This window comes from Periplaneta americana, chromosome 6, assembly GCF_040183065.1.
Source record: "Periplaneta americana isolate PAMFEO1 chromosome 6, P.americana_PAMFEO1_priV1, whole genome shotgun sequence".
NCBI lineage: Eukaryota > Metazoa > Arthropoda > Insecta > Blattodea > Blattidae > Periplaneta > Periplaneta americana.
Genome location: NC_091122.1, coordinates 8,897,907 through 8,918,047, shown reverse-complemented (window position 1 = coordinate 8,918,047; position 20,141 = coordinate 8,897,907). Strand labels below are relative to the sequence as shown.

The window sequence follows — 20,141 nt, the reverse complement described above, 5'->3', positions numbered from 1 at the left end:
TTATCAGAAAAATTTTGTACAAGTGTTGCAATATTACATACTATGTTTATAATTTTAATCGAATTTGATATATGTAGAATAGTTCATAGTTATCTAGCAATACACTATTGTAATAGATAGAGTCAAATTTGAGTTATACTTTACAAATCCAAAATTTAACATATGTATTACAAATCCTCAATTTAAATTGTACCTTACAAATTCACAATTTAAAATATTATACATTACAAATCCACAAATTAAATTGTACATTACAAATCCACAAATTTAAAATATGTATTACAAATCCACAATTTAAATTGTACCTTACAATTTCACAATTTAAAATATTATACATTACAAATCCATAATTTAAATTGTACCCTACAAATTCATAATTTAAATATTATACATAACAAATCCAAAATTTAAAAATATGCATTACAAATCCACAATTTAAATTGTACCTTACAAATTCATTATTATTATTATTATTATTATTATTATTATTATTATTACTACTACTATTATTATTATTATTATTATTATTATTATTATTATTATTATTATTATGAAGGAATTTGAGCTTTGTTTGTTGCTGGCAGGAGTCTAACCCAGAAGCGGCAATATGGCGAGATTGTGATGCCCCTGCAGGCCGTGATGGAGGTGATGAAGCACTTCCACAACTACATGGACATCCCGCAGATAAGGCAGCTTGCAGACCAGGTACACGTCATGTTGAATTGCCAAAAGTTGTGCATTCCTAAGAGCAACTGCTTTACATCTCCAAATATTTCAGATTCTTCCCATTCCTTCGTTCTTGTTCTGAACCACAACTGCGGCCTGTGTTGTGCTCGTAGGTGCATCAGATCCATCTGGAACTGGCTCAGCAGATAACAGCAGACTTCCACGAGGCTTTCTCCGGACCCAATGCCAAGCACTTCACCCACAACAAGCAGCTGGCCGAGGCCTGTCTAGTCGTGTCCGTGCTCGACCCCAAAGTTAAGTGAGTGACTTGGATTATTTGTCTGTTTGAAATGGGGGACAAAGAAGTGGTAGTTATTCAAGACGAATTCGAATTGTTCTTTTCTCTTGCTACTGGAACATAGGGTACCGTAACCTGGGGTTACTTTACTCCTTAGGGTCATATACTGCTCCACTTAAATAGAAAGTTTCATCGGTGTCTAGGTTTCAATTCAGTTGACGTATCACTGTGGGATTATTTTTTTTTAAATACAACATCATCTTAAAGTTCGCAGAACTGCAGTATCTTATTATCAGTCTGCCATTTTGGATTTTCAACAAGCTGAAAACCAGAATCTTCTATTAATGCATGGAAAGTGATAAAGAAAGTCGTACAATGCTCCATAAGATATATTCCAAGTCTAAGTGTTTATTTTGAAGACTGGTGTAAAGTTTCCCCATAATATAGGGAATTAAGCTTCACTTCTTAAAAAATCTAATAGGAGAAATCTAAGCATTACCAATACCTTCTATTTAACCAAAATTACTTACTACTTACTGGGTTTTAAGGAACCCGGAGGTTCATTGCCGTCCGCACACAGGCCCGCCATTGGTCCCTATCCTGAGCAAGATTAATCCAGTCTCTACCATCATATCCCACCTCCCTCAAATCCATTTTAATATTATCTTCCCATCTACGTCTCGGCCTCCCTAAAGGTCTTTTTCCCTCCGGTCTCCCAACTAACACTCTATATGCATAACTGGATTCTCCCGTATGTGCTACATGCCCTGCCCATCTCAAACGTCTGGATTTAATGTTCCTAATTATGTCAGGTGAAGAATGCAATGCGTGCAGTTCTGTGTTGTGTAACTTTCTCCATTCTCCTGTAACTTCATCCCTCTTAGCCCCAAATATTTTCCTAAGAACCTTATTCTCAAACACCCTCAACCTATGTTCCTCTCTCAAAGTGAGAGTCCAAGTTTCACAACCATACAGAACAACCGGTAATATTACTGTTTTATAAATTCTAACGTTCAGATTTTTTGACAGCAGATTAGATGACAAAAGCTTCTCAACCGAATAATAACAGGCATTTCCCATATTTATTGTGTGTTTAATTTCCTCCCAATGAGAGTCGTTTACAGAAAAAAAAAAAAAAGGCTTCGTGGAAAGATTTATTAGAACAGATACAGCAACATATTCTCCACTGGAATTGAGACATCTGTCAGACTGTAGGATCAACTTTTGTATCCCTGTGTTGTAGAAGTCAGCCATCTGGGATTGGAAACAGTGTGTGACAGCTGTCTGCACCTCTCTGCTGATCCCACAGTATGACAAATATATCAATTCCGGTGGTGAATATGTTGAAAAATACCTCAACAATTGATGTATTTGTTGCAATAAATCTTTCCATGAAATTGTGTTTTCTTTCTGTAAATGGCCCCAGGGAAACTTACTTTCTAGACGGTTCTCGTATTTTATTCAGTTTCTTTTATTTTATTTTATGTATTATATTTTTTTTATTTATTTTGTTTATTTTACTTCTTTTATTCTATTCATTTGACTTATTTTATTGTATTTTATTTATTTTATTCTACTTCATTTATTCTATTTATTTATTTTTTTATTTTATTGTATTTCATTCGTTCTATTTATTTTACTTTTTTATTCTATTTTATTTATTTTATTGTATTTAATTTATTTTATATATTTTATTCTATTGCATTTATTGTATTTTCTTTATTTTATTTATTTCATTTTTTAATTTAATTCCATCATAGATTTAAACGCCTAGTTACCGTAACTACTGGCAAAAGATTAAGAGACATCGAAAACGACAGACTTTACTTCGAAGAATGTTTTGTGTTTCTTATTACTTACTTGGTTATTACGTTCATGTCTAGAAACTTTTGAATCAGCCTATTATTCCTCTTCTGTAATTAATGAGATCCACTTAAAGCATTAGTAACTCTTGAGAGAAAATTCCTTTGGAATTTGAAAAGTAGCCTATGTGATCAGAACTGACTTTGACCCTGCACTGTTGTGTTTGGATAGGAAAGACTTGCTGAAATGGTTTATTGGGCTGCAGTTGGCAGAGTACTGCCACCTGTTCCAAGAAACCCAAGACACAGCGTGGCTGGATAAGATTGACCGTCGGTATGCGTGGCTCAAGAGGCACTTGCTGGAGTTCGAAGACAAGTTTGGAGCCATGTTCCCACCTGGTTGGGAAGTGTCAGAAAGAATCACAGTGGAATTCTGTCACATCACCAGGTATGATGCCAATAACTGTCTTCATTCATTCTGTTGCACGTAATTTGTTAAAATTGTTATGCTCGACCATGCCGAAATGTAGTAATTATACACCTGGTAGCAGCCCTTTAATGGACCTCATTAAAGTACATTTATTCATTAAAGTTCAGGTGTTCCACCAATCAGAAAATACCATTGTAGCAATATGAAAGCGCAAGTATCGATTATTCTCGGATATGCAATCGAAAGACAGCTAGTTCTGTTACCATAATAATTAGCGTTAATTGTAAATAATATTCAAATAAATTCAATTTGTCATCTCGTTTTTCAATGTCTAATTCAATTTCAAGGTTATATAAAGATTAATGTTTAATTTTACTCTCTAGATTATATCAAGGTCAATGACATTTGTTTCTCGGAAAAAATCAATACTTTCGCGTCTGCGCTCATCTCACAATTTACGAGGTATTGCACAAGGTCAGTTGTGCTCCTCAGTCAGATAAGAATAACATGAATACTTATGAATAATTTCAAGTTAGAAATATAGTCGAGCATAAAAAGTCGTATGAAACTTGACTATAATAATAATTAAGACACTCGTATGAAAATTATGAAACTCGCTTGTGCTCGTTTCATAAACATACTCGCGTCTTAATTACTACCATTATATGCTCGTTGCATAATGTACTATTGCAGTACAGAAGAAAATGGGTCCAAGTTATGAAATGTATTATCATTATACGAGAAAGTGATATCCTGTGAAAGGCAAAATAGATAGTTTCATATTTCCTGTGTCTTCAAGTATTCTTGTATATTTGGGTTGTCATATTATGGCACTCCTTCCTGTAAAAGGTAGAAAACATAACTTGAAATTCTGTGTCTTTCCGAGAAGTTCAAATGTGTTTAAGTTGTCATATTATATAATACTAGTGGCTTGTGCAGCAAATACTGCTGCAAACTAAGTTCGTTAGATGTTCAAATAAAAATTTTTCAGATTTATTTTCAATGAAGAATACTTGACATTTTGATAGTTATTTGCTTCCATAATAATGAAACATACTCCCTCTGAATGGGTTTTTTAGGCAACATACTTTTTTTGAACCTATCCACCTTCAGTTTTTGAGTTTCAACTCAGAAACACAAGTATCAATGTCAGGATGATAGCAATAGCTGTCTCAGGTCATTGTGGATTGTAGACGAAAGTTAAAAAAATGTTAGGTTTGCTAAGTTTTCGAACATTAGCATTTTGTTGCATGTAGAACTTGAAATGTAGAGCGTAAAATCATTTTATCCTACTAAGAGATCATGCTGAAATGATCTGAAGACTACAAAATTTTCTAGGCCTCTTATTTTATTAGTAAGTAATACCTTTTGGTCTTTCCTTAGGAACTGTAATTTTTGCGCTCTCTAGAGCCAATACTGAAGACAATGACACATATCAATATCTACACTATACCGCCATTAAGTATATGAAAAAGACCCAACCCCACTTGATTAAGAAGTATAAAAATATTTGATTTTAAAAACAATATTATTATCTTACGTAAGTTTTATAGTTATATATAGCCGCCACTTAGTAAATTATAGAAATGAAGATCTAAATTAAGATATTCTCTACATTTACTTACATAACCTCAAAACGTTTCACTTTCATGTCATCAATATAGCATCAATATTATGTATAATTAATGAAAAATAGACGCATCATGACATTAACCATAATAATATGTAATTTCTAAAATGGTAATAATGTCATCAAACCACCTCAAGTTTCATTGATTTGAATATCCAATACACAGCTGTACTCACAAAATTATACACTGCAGAATGAGACCTGTAAATTATTTTTGATAACGAATTTAATTGGAGCTCTAAATATGTCGGCAACCCTGCAGGTCATGGCCTTCGTGTAAATCCTATTGTTTATTGTAGTGTGTGTTTTGTTCTGAAATTCAATCAAGTCGGCCGTGATTCAATAAAATTAGTTCTCAAAACTGACAACAGATGGATTTTTGAAAATAGGAAAATTATGTAGGAAAATTGACATTTCACTGAAAACTACTATTTTTCCGAAAAACTTTGTATGCCAGGCATGAAAATGAGGGGTCAATCATTAAAATCCGTTCAGCCGTTTTCCCGTAATTTCCATTACCAGTTCAAATTATATATATAGATAAGGGTAGTCTTTCCTATGAAAGGTGAAGAGTTGGCTTGAAATTTCCTGTGTCTTTTGAGGAGCTCAAGCGTGTTTAAGGTATCATGTTATGTTATACCTATGTAACAGGGCACTCCTTCCTGTGAGAAGTAGTAGATTTGGGTTGAAATTCCCCATGCGTTTCTGACGAATTCAAGTGCATTTGATGTGTCTATTGTACTATTAGTTCTGTGTGTGAGAAATATTGAAGAGCGAGAGAGTTAATGGCTTTATTGACAACAACTCAGCATTAGTTAACAACAAGAACAACATATTATAGTAGAATAGTCCTTTCTGTGAAAAATAGTAGAATACGGAAGAAAATCCAAAGTAGAGCTTCTTTCAAGAGGGAAATAAATCTGGGCTTCATTATCACACTAACAGCATCATTTAAAGCAGTGATTCTCAAACTTTTTTGAAGTGTGGACCACTTTTTTTAAGTCAGAACAGTTCCGCGGACCACCTTGCCCTTGTTCCCTTCGAAAGCAAATTTATAATTTTTGTAGCATATTTTAATACCAGTAGACTATACTTGTATTTTAAAAAACAATTAAGTAATTAAAATTAATTTAATTGAATTAATTTTATATTAGTATTAACTAATTAAGTTAATGTTAATAGAAGAAAATTCATTTTGCTTTTTTTATAATTTAAGATATTAGAGTTTGCATAATCTTTAACTTATTAACTAAAATAAATAAATATTGGTACTCGCATTATTGAGATGGATGAGCCTGTCGATTCTTGCACAGATCTATATGTGGACGTATGCTGGTAAGTTTAAGTCGGAAATCGTCACATACATCAAGTCGATTTTGGTACTTTGTTTTTATTAGAGTTAGTGATGAAAACCCTTTCTCACACAGATACGTAGAAGCAAACTGAATTACAATCTCTAAAGCACCATTGTACAGTTCACTATATTCTCTTTTCACTTGTGATGAGGCCCAGAAATTAATCATATTTTCCGCTTGGAATTTCATGTTAAGTCCAGTCTTATTCGAGAGTTCGATTAACTGTTCTCTTTCACTCAACGAAATCTGTTATTTTCAATAACGCATTGAAAGTGATCACGAACCCATGAAAATTCGTCATATTTACTTGGAAAATTAGTTTAAAATTGTGACCTCAAAGTTGTATTATTTGGTGTACGACGTACAGTACGTGACCATTTCAATATGCTGACTGGTTGTCGGCAAAACTATTAAGAAAATTATAAATACATGAAAAGGTTCACTACTTTGGTCCTCTGTTATGAATTCGGGTGGTCCCTGGCTGGGTTACAGGCGCCAGATGGGCTATAGTGTGATACACAATTAGTTTGCATTTTATTTTTTCTTCTGTCTTTTTTGAAGGACCACATGGGCACACCTCGAGGACCACAGGTGGTCCACAGACCATAGTTTGAGAAACGCTGATTTAAAGGAATCTTCACAAAGTCAGTGTTGTAAGCAGCCTCTGATTTGTCCACAGATGGCGTCTACATTTAGTTGCATATTGCTTTTTCAGTTAACATCCATTAATGCCTATTCCCTGATATCTCGAGGAAGCAGCAGTGTACAAATTTTTATGCTCGACCATGCTGAAATCTAGTAATTATACACCTGGTAGCAGTCCTTTAATGGACCTCATTAAAGTACACCTATTCATTAAAGTTCAGGTGTTCCACCAATCAGAAAACACTATTGTAGTGATATGAAAGCGCAAGTATCGATTATTCTCGGATATGCAATCGAAAGACAACTAGCGAAACGTCACGGAGGCTGGAAATCCAATACTGTCGCAGAAAGTTATGTTCTATTACTATAGTAATTAGCGTTAATTGAAAATAATATTCAAATAAATTCAATTTGTCATCTCGTTTTTCAATGTCTAAATCAATTTCAAGGTTATATCAAGATTAATGTTAATTTTACTCTCTAGATTATATCAAGGTCAATGACATTTATTTCTAGGAAAAAATCTATATTTTTGCTTCTGCGCACATCTCACAATTTACGAGATATTGCACAAGGTCAGTTCCGCTCCCCAGTCATATAAGAATAACATGAATACTTATGAATAATTTCAAGTTAGAAATATGGTCGAGCATTAAAAGTCGTATGAAACTTGCCTATAATGGTAATTAAGACACTCGTATAAAAATTATGAAACTCGCTTGTGCTCGTTTCATAAACATACTCGCGTCTTAATTACTATTGTATAATGCATCTTTTGCATGTATGTCCACACACGCATATGCGTATTTTAAAGAACAGAATTTATTATTGTGTTAAGACACACAAGGACTGTAGAAAGATAGAAAGTGCCTATAAAATTTATAGAGTGTTTTTTCGTCATTCAGGCTAAATGTGTAGTGATTTCTGTATTTATAGTATATTTCTTTGCTACGTGACATCTCATGGTCTAGTGGTCAGAGCTTCTGGCTATAGTTCATGCGGTCCCGGGTTCGATTACCGGTTAGAATTTTTCCTTAAAGGGGGATTATTCCTGTGTTCGTCCATGGTCTGGAATTTAGGGTAAGTTTAGATTTAAGACCTCTCCTGGCACCACATTATCATAATCATCCTATCACATCATCGGGGTAATGTAACTCCGCCTTCCAGGCACCCCAACCTCAGAAGTGGGTTACAACTAAGCCACGGCCAGGAGAGAAGACCAGAAATGTCAAAAAGACAACCTGATGACATTGGATAAAAAAAAAATTATAGGCTCTTTGCATAATGTACTATTGTGTTTTGTCTATGATTTATTATTAGAGGTAATGAATTTTGCTTTAGAAGCACCCTCATTTCAGAATTAAAATTTACTTTATAAAAGATGAAAAGAAGACAATAACAAACTTTTTCCTTACATTGTTTTCAAATGCCAATAGTTTGCCTACTTGCCTTAATTGTTTTCAAATGCCAATAGTTTGCCTACTTGCCTTAATTTTTGGATGTTATTTCATAATCAGTTTTTTCAACCTTACTTTGAAGTACAAAATCTTAGCTTTAAAAAGGGCAAATGTCTATACATATATCAGTACAGCAGTGCTATAAGTACGAGTTGAAGTCAGATAATGGAGTCATTCATGGTTTGAATCTCTAAGTGCTATAGACCTTTGTCTTCAGTTCGAGCTGGTGGATTCACTTTTCCTTTGGGTTGTTCTATGCAGGTCGGAGTTGTCTAAACTGATGGCGAAGCGGAAAACAGAATTGGATGTGAAGTTGTTGCTGTATGCAATTCAGCGCACGAGCAACTTCGAAAACCTGCTGGCTCGACGCTTCACTGGTGTTACATTAGAGGAATCTCCTGAAAACCTGGTGTCTTCAGAGAGGAGAAAGTCTCAGGTGAGCTACAGTAACCCTGTTGATCATTTTCTAGTTGTCGCTCACATCCTCAACCCCTCTCTCCTCTTTCCTCCCTCCCCTCCCATCTCTCTTCTTCTGCTTCCTCTTCTGTTCTTTTCCTTTCTTTCTGTCCTCTCTTTTTCTGATATTCCTCTTGCCTCTTCTACAAGGGTCACTCCAAAAGTCATCATCATCAATAACTTCAAGGTTTAGGCCGATGGCCTGTTCCGCCTCCAGAATTTTGTCCGTCAAACTGGTCTCTCCAACGTTTCTTTGGTCTTCCCCCTTGTCTTGTTAGTGTAGGTCTATAACACCATGTTCTGAAAGGTATCCTGTCGTTGGGCATTCTTGTAATGCACAATATTTATTTAAAAATTACATTTTTATCCTACAGCTTTGCTATTTTCACAGAATGTAGATACATCTTTTAGGAACAAAAGTCACTTTGCCACATAATCCCTGTCCCTTTCAACTGCCTTACACCACCTTGAAACGAGAGCCTGTATACCTGCAAAGGAAAAGTCTGGAGCAACACATCTGAGCCACTCTTTAGCAGCATGCACGAGGAAGTCTTCATCTTCAAACCTCGTTCCACGAAGGGATTCCTTCAGTTTACCAAAGAGATGGTAATCGCATGGTGGCAGATCAGGACTGTAAGGCGGATGTTTCAGTGTTGTCCATCCAAGTTTTCTGATCTGGTTTGTTGTCTTTTCATCTTCTGTCACAATTCTTGCAAGAAAGTCATCTCCACCATTCTCATACTGGTCCAAAAGTTCACTGAACATTGTTTTTCTTTGTGACCTTCAGTCAACATTGTCGGAACCCACTTGGCTCAAACCTTTTTAACCTCAACTGTTTCAATATTCCAACTTGGGAGTGACAATTCTTTCACTGTTACACATTTGTCAGCCACAACCATGTTGTTACCACGCTTTACATTGTCAGAACTTCATGCAGTGCAGGGTCTGCTGCTGTGAAGAGATCCCGAATATTGGCATGTCCTCTTTCACCTGATAATCTGCTTGCCCACCGACTAATTGTATTGCAATCGAACCAATTGTAGCTAGACATGCGTAGTACTGTTTTTAATTCATTTTTGCATATCTGTGATCAAAAAAACATTTTATTTCATTTAACTATAAATGGAGACTGATGATCTTGTTCCTTAATATTTTAGTTTATCTTTGAGCAAATATTTTATGTAGTGCAATATGCTCAAAATCCTATCTTTTATCACAGATCTGTAATAGAATATTTTACAAATTAAATCTATACATACAAAGAGTGAAAAATCAGTAACTCTGCGAATTGAAAATATATAAAGAAAAAGTAAAAATATTAAACCATGAAATTTTTTTGGAAACAATGCTAATGCGAGCATATACAGTATATGTAAACAATTCTTTGTCCATACGTTCGCCTGTTCAGTGCCTCCAATAATTTTACACCAAGGTTTTGCTACAGCTGCACATCTTTTAAGATGCTCCATATTCATTTCTTCACTGGTGTTGCATAGGATACAGGAAGTATATTGAATACTCCTATTCCTTGTAGATGGTTTGATAAACAGTCATGACTTGTCACCAATCTAAACAAAGCAACAGCAGATTTTCGTGGTGCTTGTGAAATTTCTTCAAGATTTCTTAATATGTTGTTGTTATTTTCTAATGCCAGGCGTTTGACAATAAAGTCATTTGACCTCTTGCACTCCAATATTTTTCAAAGATATTATCATGACCAGCCACTGAAGCACAGATTTTGAGGTGTTCCGAATCCATTGCTTGGTTTGAGTTGCACAATGGGCAGTTAGGGGACTGATATATTCCAATTCTATGCAGGTGTTTGGCCAAACAATCATGGCCTGTTGCCAATCTAAATGCAGCTACAGACGATTTTCGTGGTAAATCGGGAATTAACTGTGGATTTTGATGCAGAGAGTTCCATTTTTTCCCTTGAGATTGTGTTATCAAATTTTGTTTGTTGAAGTCTAAGTATGTAGATTTAATAAATCTTTTCACAGAGTAATACGTAGATTTAGTAACAGGTCTGTAAGTAGCAGTGCTGCCCTTCTTTGCTGAAGCATCCGCATTCTCGTTTCCCAGGATTCCACAATGGGATGGTATCCATTGGAATACAATTCTTTTATAAGATTTCTTAATATTATTTCCCACGATTTGTCTTTAATTTCGTCCTCTATTTCTTTTTCCTGGATTAAATAAATCAGTTGTAGATTTCTCTTCCTTTTAGACAATTTTTCTAAAGCCCTTTCTTCCAAATAAGATAATGTTGTCAACATTTAATACGAGAAAAATTCGTGGCTACTTCATAGTAGTCGTGTAATATTCAATGAGGTAGGCGAGACCTCATATATAATGAATATGTGATGTAAGATAATGTTGATTGAATGTTAATAATAATTGTAATTCAAGTATACATAATTAAATTATTTATGCTCGACCATGCCGAAATGTAGTAATTATACACCTGGTAGCAGTCCTTTAATGCATGTCATTAAAGTACACCTATTCATTAAAGTTCAGGTTTTCGATTATTCTTGGATATGCAATCGAAAGAACGAGGGAAACATCACGGAGGCTGGAAATCCAATACAGTCGCAGAAGGTTATGTTCTGTTACTATAATAATTAGCATTAATTGTAAATAATATTCAAATAAATTCAATTTGTCATCTCGTTTTTCAATTCTAAATCAATTTCCAGGTTATATCAAAATTAGTTCATGTTATTCTCTAAATTATATCAAGGTCAGTGATATTATTGTTCCTCGGAAAAAATCAATACTTTCGCGTCTGCGCACATCTCACAATTTACGAGCTATGCACAAGGTCACTTCTGCTCTTCAGTGAGATGTGAATAAAATGAATACTTCTGAATAATTTCAAGTTAGAAATATGGTCGAGCATAAAAAGTCGTATGAAACTTGCCTATAATGGTAATTAAGACGCTTGTATGAAAATTATGAAACTCGCGCTCGTTTCATAAACAAACATACTCGCGTCTTAATTACTATCATTATAGGTTCGTTGCATAATGTACTATTACTTAAATCAACTTATAGAATAAATATTATACTGGGCGTCCAAAGCAGAACCTGTGACTTCTAGTCCATATTAATGTCCTGGCTACACTGAAATTCTTTTGAATTATTCGATGTTATTGTTAGTTTCCATTTTGGTGGGAGATGTTCATAGAATGTCTCTTCCAGGCAGCACAGTCCACGAACCCATTTGAAGTGCCAGAGTCCGATGGACCGTCCAATCCGTTTGAGGAGGACATGGACAAGACCGAAGAGCCCAGCCCTACTCAGACGCCTCCCAAGCCAAAACTGTCCCCATTCCACGGCATCATTGGGAAGTGCTTCGAGCCCTACTTGTACATATACATCGAGAGCTTGGACAGGTGGGCTTGCAGACTACGCAATATGTTTGTAGCGGAACAGTGGTATACGTGGTACAGTCATTAAGTTCTAAGACTTGACACCTGGAGGGTAGGCTCCCACAAGAATCTGGATGTATCACAAGATGCCGCATAACACGGTGTATATTTAAACAGAACCACATCCTCCCTCAAAATAGTCTCCGTTGGCCATTATGCACATTTGCCAATGTTGGTATAGCTGCTGGAAGCACTGTTGAAAGATGTTGGCAGGAAGGTCCCGTATGTCTTCTCTTGTGGCAGTCATGACCTCTTCGGAAGAATGAAATCTACGCCCACGTAGGGTTGCTTTCATGCGAGGAAAGAGAAAAAAATCGCATGTTGCGAGATCAGGTGAGTACGGAGGGTGCGGAAGAACTGTCACCTGTTGTCTTGCAAGTTCCTCTTGGACAAGGACAGAGCGATGTGCAGGGGCGTTGTCATGTAGCAACAGCCAATTCTTTGTACGCCAGAGCTCAGGTCGCTTACGGCGAATTGAATCTCGTAAACGGCCAAGGATCTCTTTGTAGCGGGTTTTGTTCACAGTTGCACCTTCTGGGATGAATTCCATGTGAACAATTCCATTTGAATCAAAAAACAGTTCAAGCATCACCTTGCCTTTTGACCTGTCTTGTCGCGGTTTTTTCTGTCGTGGTGATAACGGCGTTTTCCAGGTGGCGGATTGTCGTTTCAGTTGCGGATCGTAAAGGAAACACCAAGTTTCGTCTCCAGTTATTATCCGGTTGAGAAACGTCGGATCATCGTCAGCACTACTGATGAGGTCACCACAAATCGTTATGCGATCATCACATTGGTCTTGCGACAGGATTCGTGGCACACTGTGCTGGGTAACACGAGACATGTTCAGGTCATCAGACAGAATTTTGTAGCAAGTACCATGGCTGACCCCTACTGTTGCTGCGATATTGTCTACCGATTGGGAGTGGTTAGCACGCACCAACGTTGCAACGTCTTGGATCTTGCGTTCAGTTCGAATTGTTTGTGGCCGACCAGTATGCACATCATCTTCCAAACTGTCTCTTCCTTGCAAAAAACCTCGGTGCCACCTAAACACAACACTGCGACTCACTGCGTCGTCACCGTAAACTTGCTGCATCATTTGAAACGTTTCGGCAGCAGTTTTGCCTAATTTCTGGCAGAACTTGATGTTTGCCCGTTGTTGAAACTGTGACATCTCGGGTTCCGACGTGCGCATTCAAATCACCGTTACAACAAAGACCGTAGTTCTGCTTACAGTGCATGCACTCAGCTGTCTCTTGTTGGGTCGAGAGACTAACTGACAAGGTATCATACCATGGCGCCACCTATGCGCTATAGTGCACCACAACGCCACTATGCGCTCAGTATTAGAACCTAATGACTGTACCACGTAGTATAGGGGCATTCATATGTCGCTTTAAAGTGTTATAAATATTATAATACAGTGAAACTTCTCAGTAATGGACACCACCAGGGGAAGAATAAATGTTCGTTATTAAACAGTGTCTGCTATTTACAAAATAGCGTCAAAATCATTGCCATTCTTTATATTCAACACTGCACATGTGAATTTGTACCCTCATGCAATGCAAGACAACTGTACAAAGTTCTGAATGTGTAATAACATAGACTGTACTGTACATTATCAGATTATTCGAATGAGAACACGCTCTAAAAACCTTAACAAACCAAACCTAACCTTCGTCATATTAACCGTTTCCTACCGAGTGTAGAATTTAGAGGATTATTACATATTAGCATTATTTTTGACGAGTTGTTTATTATGTTGGCGACATTGATTATATACAATTGTGTGCGAAAGGGGCATAACTGCAGTAGTGGGAAATGGTCTAAAGAATACCCGGTTTTGGAGAAACTTTCTAGACTGTGATAACAGGAAACTAAATTATGATTAAGTATTTAGTTTTGGATTCTTCAGATAAATAAGATTTACCAAGGCCTCTTCCTATACGACAAAAAGTGTATAACCACAGTCTAGTATATACAGTCATGAAGCTTGAGTTGTTGAGGGTGCTAGGAACAATAAACTGCCGGTACTATTTCACATTGTCTGTGATGAGGCGATAGTAGCGATCCTAGTGGTTAGCAACTATCTATGGATGCATATTCCCTACGTATTGAGCTTCGTGACTGTATATACTAGACTGGTATAGTTATAACTATGTAATGTTCATAGAAGTCTTATTTCTTACCACTGATGCCTTTTTTTTGTATTTAGCCACAAAACATCTCTCAAATATGTCCAACTTTTGTTCTGCGGTATTGCTCCAAATTGATTTTTCATATTCACATATTTCTTCTCAACCATTAATTTAGTCCTCTTTACTTAATGTATCACTAAATCGGCCAAATAATATTGATTTTTTGCATTTAATTTTTGTTTAATATACACAATTTCAATTTTCGTTGCTCTTCTCTCTTCCTCATTGTAAAGAATTTAGACACAACAATACTGTTTATTTTTGAATTTACGCGGTATTTATACTCACTGCCATCTAGATTATTGTAGTTGCCATTGTGATTATCATGGCATTGGTATGTACCAACGAGCACAGAATACATAGAGTAGACACTAACATCTTAATACTATTGGACGGAGTGAAGCCAGTTTGATGGACCTGTTGCTATCTTGTTGCTACCAAAACATTGCAAAATAGCTATTACGTTATAGAAGATCTTATGATAATAGGAATTCCATATGTCCCTAATTTCCTGGGGGACTCACACTTTCTTGTTTGTTTCGTAATATAGAATCGCTAGGCACTTATTTTTAGCAAAAATTGCAAAACTGTCATCGATAAATCACATATATACGTATTTAAATTGACAACTCTTCAAATTGCAGTATGATATTTAATAGATACTTTGGAAGGTTAAACAAACAATAATGATAAAAAAGGAAAATAACAGTTTGACCTTATTTTGCTACTAGTCCAATAAAAATGCTACCCTATAATAATTACTTTTATAGGTTGATCCATTTGCTTCGATTTAATAATGCAACTTGCTTCTTAACGCAAATTATCATTCTCTTCCTTTTGCCAGTATTTCGTATAGATGTCCCGATTTTTTTTAGAGAAAAAGAGGAATACTCTTAACCATATAATATTTGATAGGCTCTTCGTTTATAGTATATAATTAGATTATAACGGCGAACAAAAGTCAAGTTTTATTACCAAGTGGGTCAAGTTAGATCACGACCGAGTTAATGAAGCTACTTTTGTACGAGTTTCCAGATAGGTCCTAGCTTACCAATGTTAAAAGTGTATACATATAATTTTCTTTTTCAGAGACTGTTAGGATTATAATCTTGAAAAAAATATAAGTTGTGTGATCTACCTTTCTGATTGCTTTAAGACAGCAGCTGTCAGCAACCTCATTATCATCTGATTTCGTGATTATAAAAATTAATTACAACAATATTAATACACTATTTCTTTTTCTTCATCAAACGAATACGTGCATTCTGTTGAAGAGAAACCTCGGTACACCCATTTTCTATAGCACGCGACACAAACTTCCAACTTGGGTTGTTAGGTTAGCTTCGCTCGTAAATGCTAAGTCTACAAACGTAAGTTTGATTTAGTGATTATAAAAATTAATTAAATAATATCAATACACTAATCCTTTCTCTTAATCAAAGTAATACGTGAACAATATGAATCTAACCGACTAACCTAGGCTAAATCATTCATTATCTACCGGTAATAAGTACATTTCACACATGCATATTTACCTATGAAAAGTTATTCCAGGAATTTATTTTGAAAACCTGTTTGTGCAGCCGTACGCAGCACATGTAGGCATATTGAAATTAGTTCATTTATTAATTAAAACAACGATGCAACATCACAATCAACTGCCCATGTGCTAACCGGGAGCCCAATGTTTTGGTAGCATCATAATGGCGACTGTCCACAAAATCGGCTTCACCTCCAAGCTGTTCATGTCTACTCTATGCAGTCTGTGCTCGTTGGTATGTACAGTTACAAGTCCAAGAGGCTGTGACATGCCCATGGTTCTCTGTCGAACTTGTAATTTGTAAAATTGTTCTAGCGAAAATCACTAATAATATTAGTAAACTGATGGATATAATGCAACAGAAATTATTGGTATTAGCTATTTGTAAATTTATTCTAATAATATTAGTAAAATCATGCAATAGGATCCTGGTCCTCTTATAAAATCGGGTGGTTTGAACTAGCAAACTTAGGCTGTAATGGTAACCATAGCTAGCTATTGTTTACACTACTACCACTTTCTTTGCTGCTCTCAGGAACCTGGCAGACCTGATAGAGCAGTTTGTTCAGGATGCAAAGCAGCAACAGCAGCAGCAGTCAAACAGCAGTCTGCCAGCAGAGGGCTCGGGCGTGGTGCTGTCATCGTGTGCAGACTTGTTCGTGTTCTACAAGAAGTGCATGGTGCAGTGCACACAGCTCAGCACCGGCCAGCCCATGCTGGGACTCGCCGCCACCTTCCAGCGCTACCTGCGGGAGTACGCGGTCAAGCTCCTGCAGCACAACCTGCCCAAGTGAGTCACGATGGTGTTGCAGTGTACCGACTGGGGTTTTTGGCCTTGTATTAGTAAGACGTGTGCGTTGTCAGGATTACAGCACCCGGCTCGATCGGCAGCAGCATGTCCAGCATCACACGGGACCTGCGGGACCTGTCCACGTCGGGCTTCATCCAGAACTTCCACAGCCTGCTGAAGGAGGGAGAGGTCACACGCTACACCCACGAGGAGCAGGCCAGAGTCTGCAGGTATTTTTTATTTTTTTTATTTTACTAGGTTATTTTACGATGCTTTATCAACAGCTTAGGTTATTTAGCATCTTATTATGTCAGGTGAAGGATACAATGCGTGCAGAATAATAATAATAATAATAATAATAATAATAATAATAATAATAATTTATTGCTAGAACAAAGATATATATTGGTTTTTTTAGATAAAAAAATCACTCTAGCTCCCCCAAAAAGAGTACTTACTCGTGCTTAGGGGGCATTCCACAAACTTTTAAGATAAGTAATTTATTAATTAACAGAATAAAAAGTAAAAAGAAAACACAGATATTACAATAATTGGTAATGCCGGTGAGCACCGAAAGTTACCCAGCATTTGCTCATATTGGGCTGAGGGAAAACCCCGGAAAAAACCTCAACCAGGTAACTTGCCCCGACCGGTAATCGAACCCAGGCCATCTGGTTTCGTGGCCAGACGTGCTAGCCGTTACTCCACAGGTGTGGACTGCAGGTATTCAACTTACAGAATTATGACCAGTCATAGCATGTGTTACCATCTATTGGTATGAAATCTCCTGATTTGCTCTTGTATTTAAAAATTCATACATCCAATTGTTCTTCTAATAATTGTAACTGTCCTATTCTAAATGAATTTTCTCAAGTTAAGTATCTCGGAATAATAATCGATTAGCACTTATGTTGAGATAAATATGTTCTTTTTCTTTGTACTTAATTAAGAAAAATTATTCACTATTTTGTCAGCCTACGAAATTACTTGATTGTCCGTACTTTACAACTAAATTACCTCGCATTAGTCCAAGCTATATTACAGTACGGCATTATAGGATGGGGTAGTGCTTATAGTACCTCCTTCATGTCACTAATACTACTACAGCGGTCAGCGCGTCTGGCCGCGAAATCAGGTGGCCCAGGTTCGAATCCTGGTTGAGGTTTTTCTGGCGTTTTCCCTCAACCCATTATGAGCAAATGCTGGGTAACTTTCGGTGCTGGACCTCGAACTTATTTCACCGGCATTGTCACCATTTCATTCAGACGCTAAATAACCTGAGATGTTGATGCAGCGTCGTAAAATAACCCAATAAAAAAAATACTACTACAGAAAAGAATAATAAAAATATGTCTTAATAAATCTTTTGATTAACTATCAGAACTGTTGTATTCTGAATTTAAAGTATTTGATATCCATGAAATTTATAACAATGTCTTATTGAATTTCGTACATAAAAACTGAAATATATTTAATTTGTATTCACATAAATATAAAACTAAAAGAACAGACAACATATGCTTGACAGAACCTAATAGTACCACAACTGTAGCTTATAATCACAGTATCAACTTCAGTTCAAGGCTCTATAACAAGATAACAGCTAAATTCCTAACATTTAATTTGCTATTGCTCCTTATTTTAAAAAGTCAATTAAAAGCTATAGTTTAGGGAGAAAATATAAAGTTTCAATTATTGTAACATCTGTGTCTTCTTTTTACTTTTTATTCTGTTAATTAATAAATTACTTATCTTAAAAGTTTGTGGAATGCCCCCTAAGCACGAGTAAGTACTCTTTTTGGGGGAGCTAGAGTGATTTTTTTATCTAAAAAAACCAATATATATCTTCGTTCTAGCAATAAATTATTATTATTATTATTATTATTATTATTATTATTATTATTATTATTATTATTATTATTATTCTGCACGCATTGTATTCTTCACCTGACATAATTAGGAACATTAAATCCAGACGTTTGAGATGGGCAGGGCATGTAGCAGATATGGGCGAATCCAGAAATGCATATAGAGTGTTAGTTGGGAGGCCAGAGGGAAAAAAACCTTTGAGAAGGCCGAGATGTAGATGGGAAGATAATATTAAAATGGATTTGAGGGAGGTGGGATATGATGGTAGAGACTGGATTAATCTTGCTCAGGATAGGGACCGATGGCGGGCTTATGTGAGGGTGGCAATGAACCTCTGGGTTCCTTAAAAGTCAGTAAGTAGTAAGTAAGTATTATTATTATTATTATTATTATTATTATTATAATATACAGTATTCTCTCAGTATAGTGGCGGATTTCAGTTTTGCGTACATATTTTAAATCCCCCTCCCCACTGAAATCACACATATTATAACGAAAAGATTTTTCATTTTTACATTATCATTATTTGTGATCATTTCATTAGTACATACGAAAATTGTTAAATTTGGAACTTAATCATTTTTTTTTTTTAACTTTTACATGCTTCTTACATTTGTATACATCTGAAATCTTGATTAGAGATGTGTGCAATGGAGAAGGAAAGGAACTGGCCACTCTACTTCATTGTCTCCTGGCTTAGTTGCCTTATGAGTTATGCCTTATTGATGTAGCCTAATTTATGAGGTTCAAACTTGTCTTTGGACAGTTGACTAAGCAACAACAATAACAACAACATCATCATCATCATCATCATCATCATCTCTATTTTATCTATTGTTGGTTGCAGATTTTATGTAATATATGTACTGTATATCTCTTTATTTTAACATGTTGACTGAAAACATAGTGTTCTACATAAAATGTAGCATCTTGCGTGCATATGATCCTTGTCTTACGTTGTTTCTAGCAATAGTGATTCGATTCTGATGTCATTGGAGAATCTTAATGATTTGTAGAAGATAAATTATTGTGAATAACAAACCAAATTTATGAACTAGGTACTGTGGTACCATGCGTATATTATTTGTTGTATATAGTAGCATTTTTTAACTTAAAAATATTTTCTTTGTATTATAATTTAAAAATAGAGTGATAGGTGTATGTACAGTATATTACTTGTAGTTTTGTATAGGTGTAGTTAGCTTCTTGGGCATGTTGAATCTTACATGGACTCTAAACACATCTGCAGTAAATGAAAGCTAAGATATAATTCTGCATCATCTAATGTAAAATCAAAACAACTGTATTTAAATAAAACTTCCTTTTTCATTATAACGTACTTTTCAAAATAAAGTATAAATTTAATAATATTATTTTCTGATGTACGTTATACTGAGATTTAATTGTATTGAAAATCATGTCCACCTTTCTGGATGCAAGAGTCACATCAGAGAAACTTGCAAATATTCAGGCAAGAATACAGCTAAGTTCTAGGAAAAAAAATTGCATTAATAAGCGACAGTTTTAATTAATTTCGGTGTGGAAATTGTGATGACATTGTCGACAAA

General features: G+C 35.7%; 1 protein-coding gene across 2 annotated transcripts in view; it reads left to right on the top strand.

Moving 5' to 3' along the window:
- Positions 1–20,141, top strand: part of Vps53 (vacuolar protein sorting 53) — a 40,986-nt gene that overhangs the window by 7,167 nt on the left and 13,678 nt on the right. For both annotated transcript variants that reach the window (XM_069827423.1, XM_069827422.1), the window contains exons 4-10: positions 585–705; positions 840–985; positions 2,999–3,214; positions 8,545–8,719; positions 11,944–12,137; positions 16,450–16,704; positions 16,779–16,934. In XM_069827423.1, coding sequence (XP_069683524.1) covers positions 585–705; positions 840–985; positions 2,999–3,214; positions 8,545–8,719; positions 11,944–12,137; positions 16,450–16,704; positions 16,779–16,934 — 1,263 coding nt within the window. The remainder of the gene's footprint in view (positions 1–584; positions 706–839; positions 986–2,998; positions 3,215–8,544; positions 8,720–11,943; positions 12,138–16,449; positions 16,705–16,778; positions 16,935–20,141) is intronic.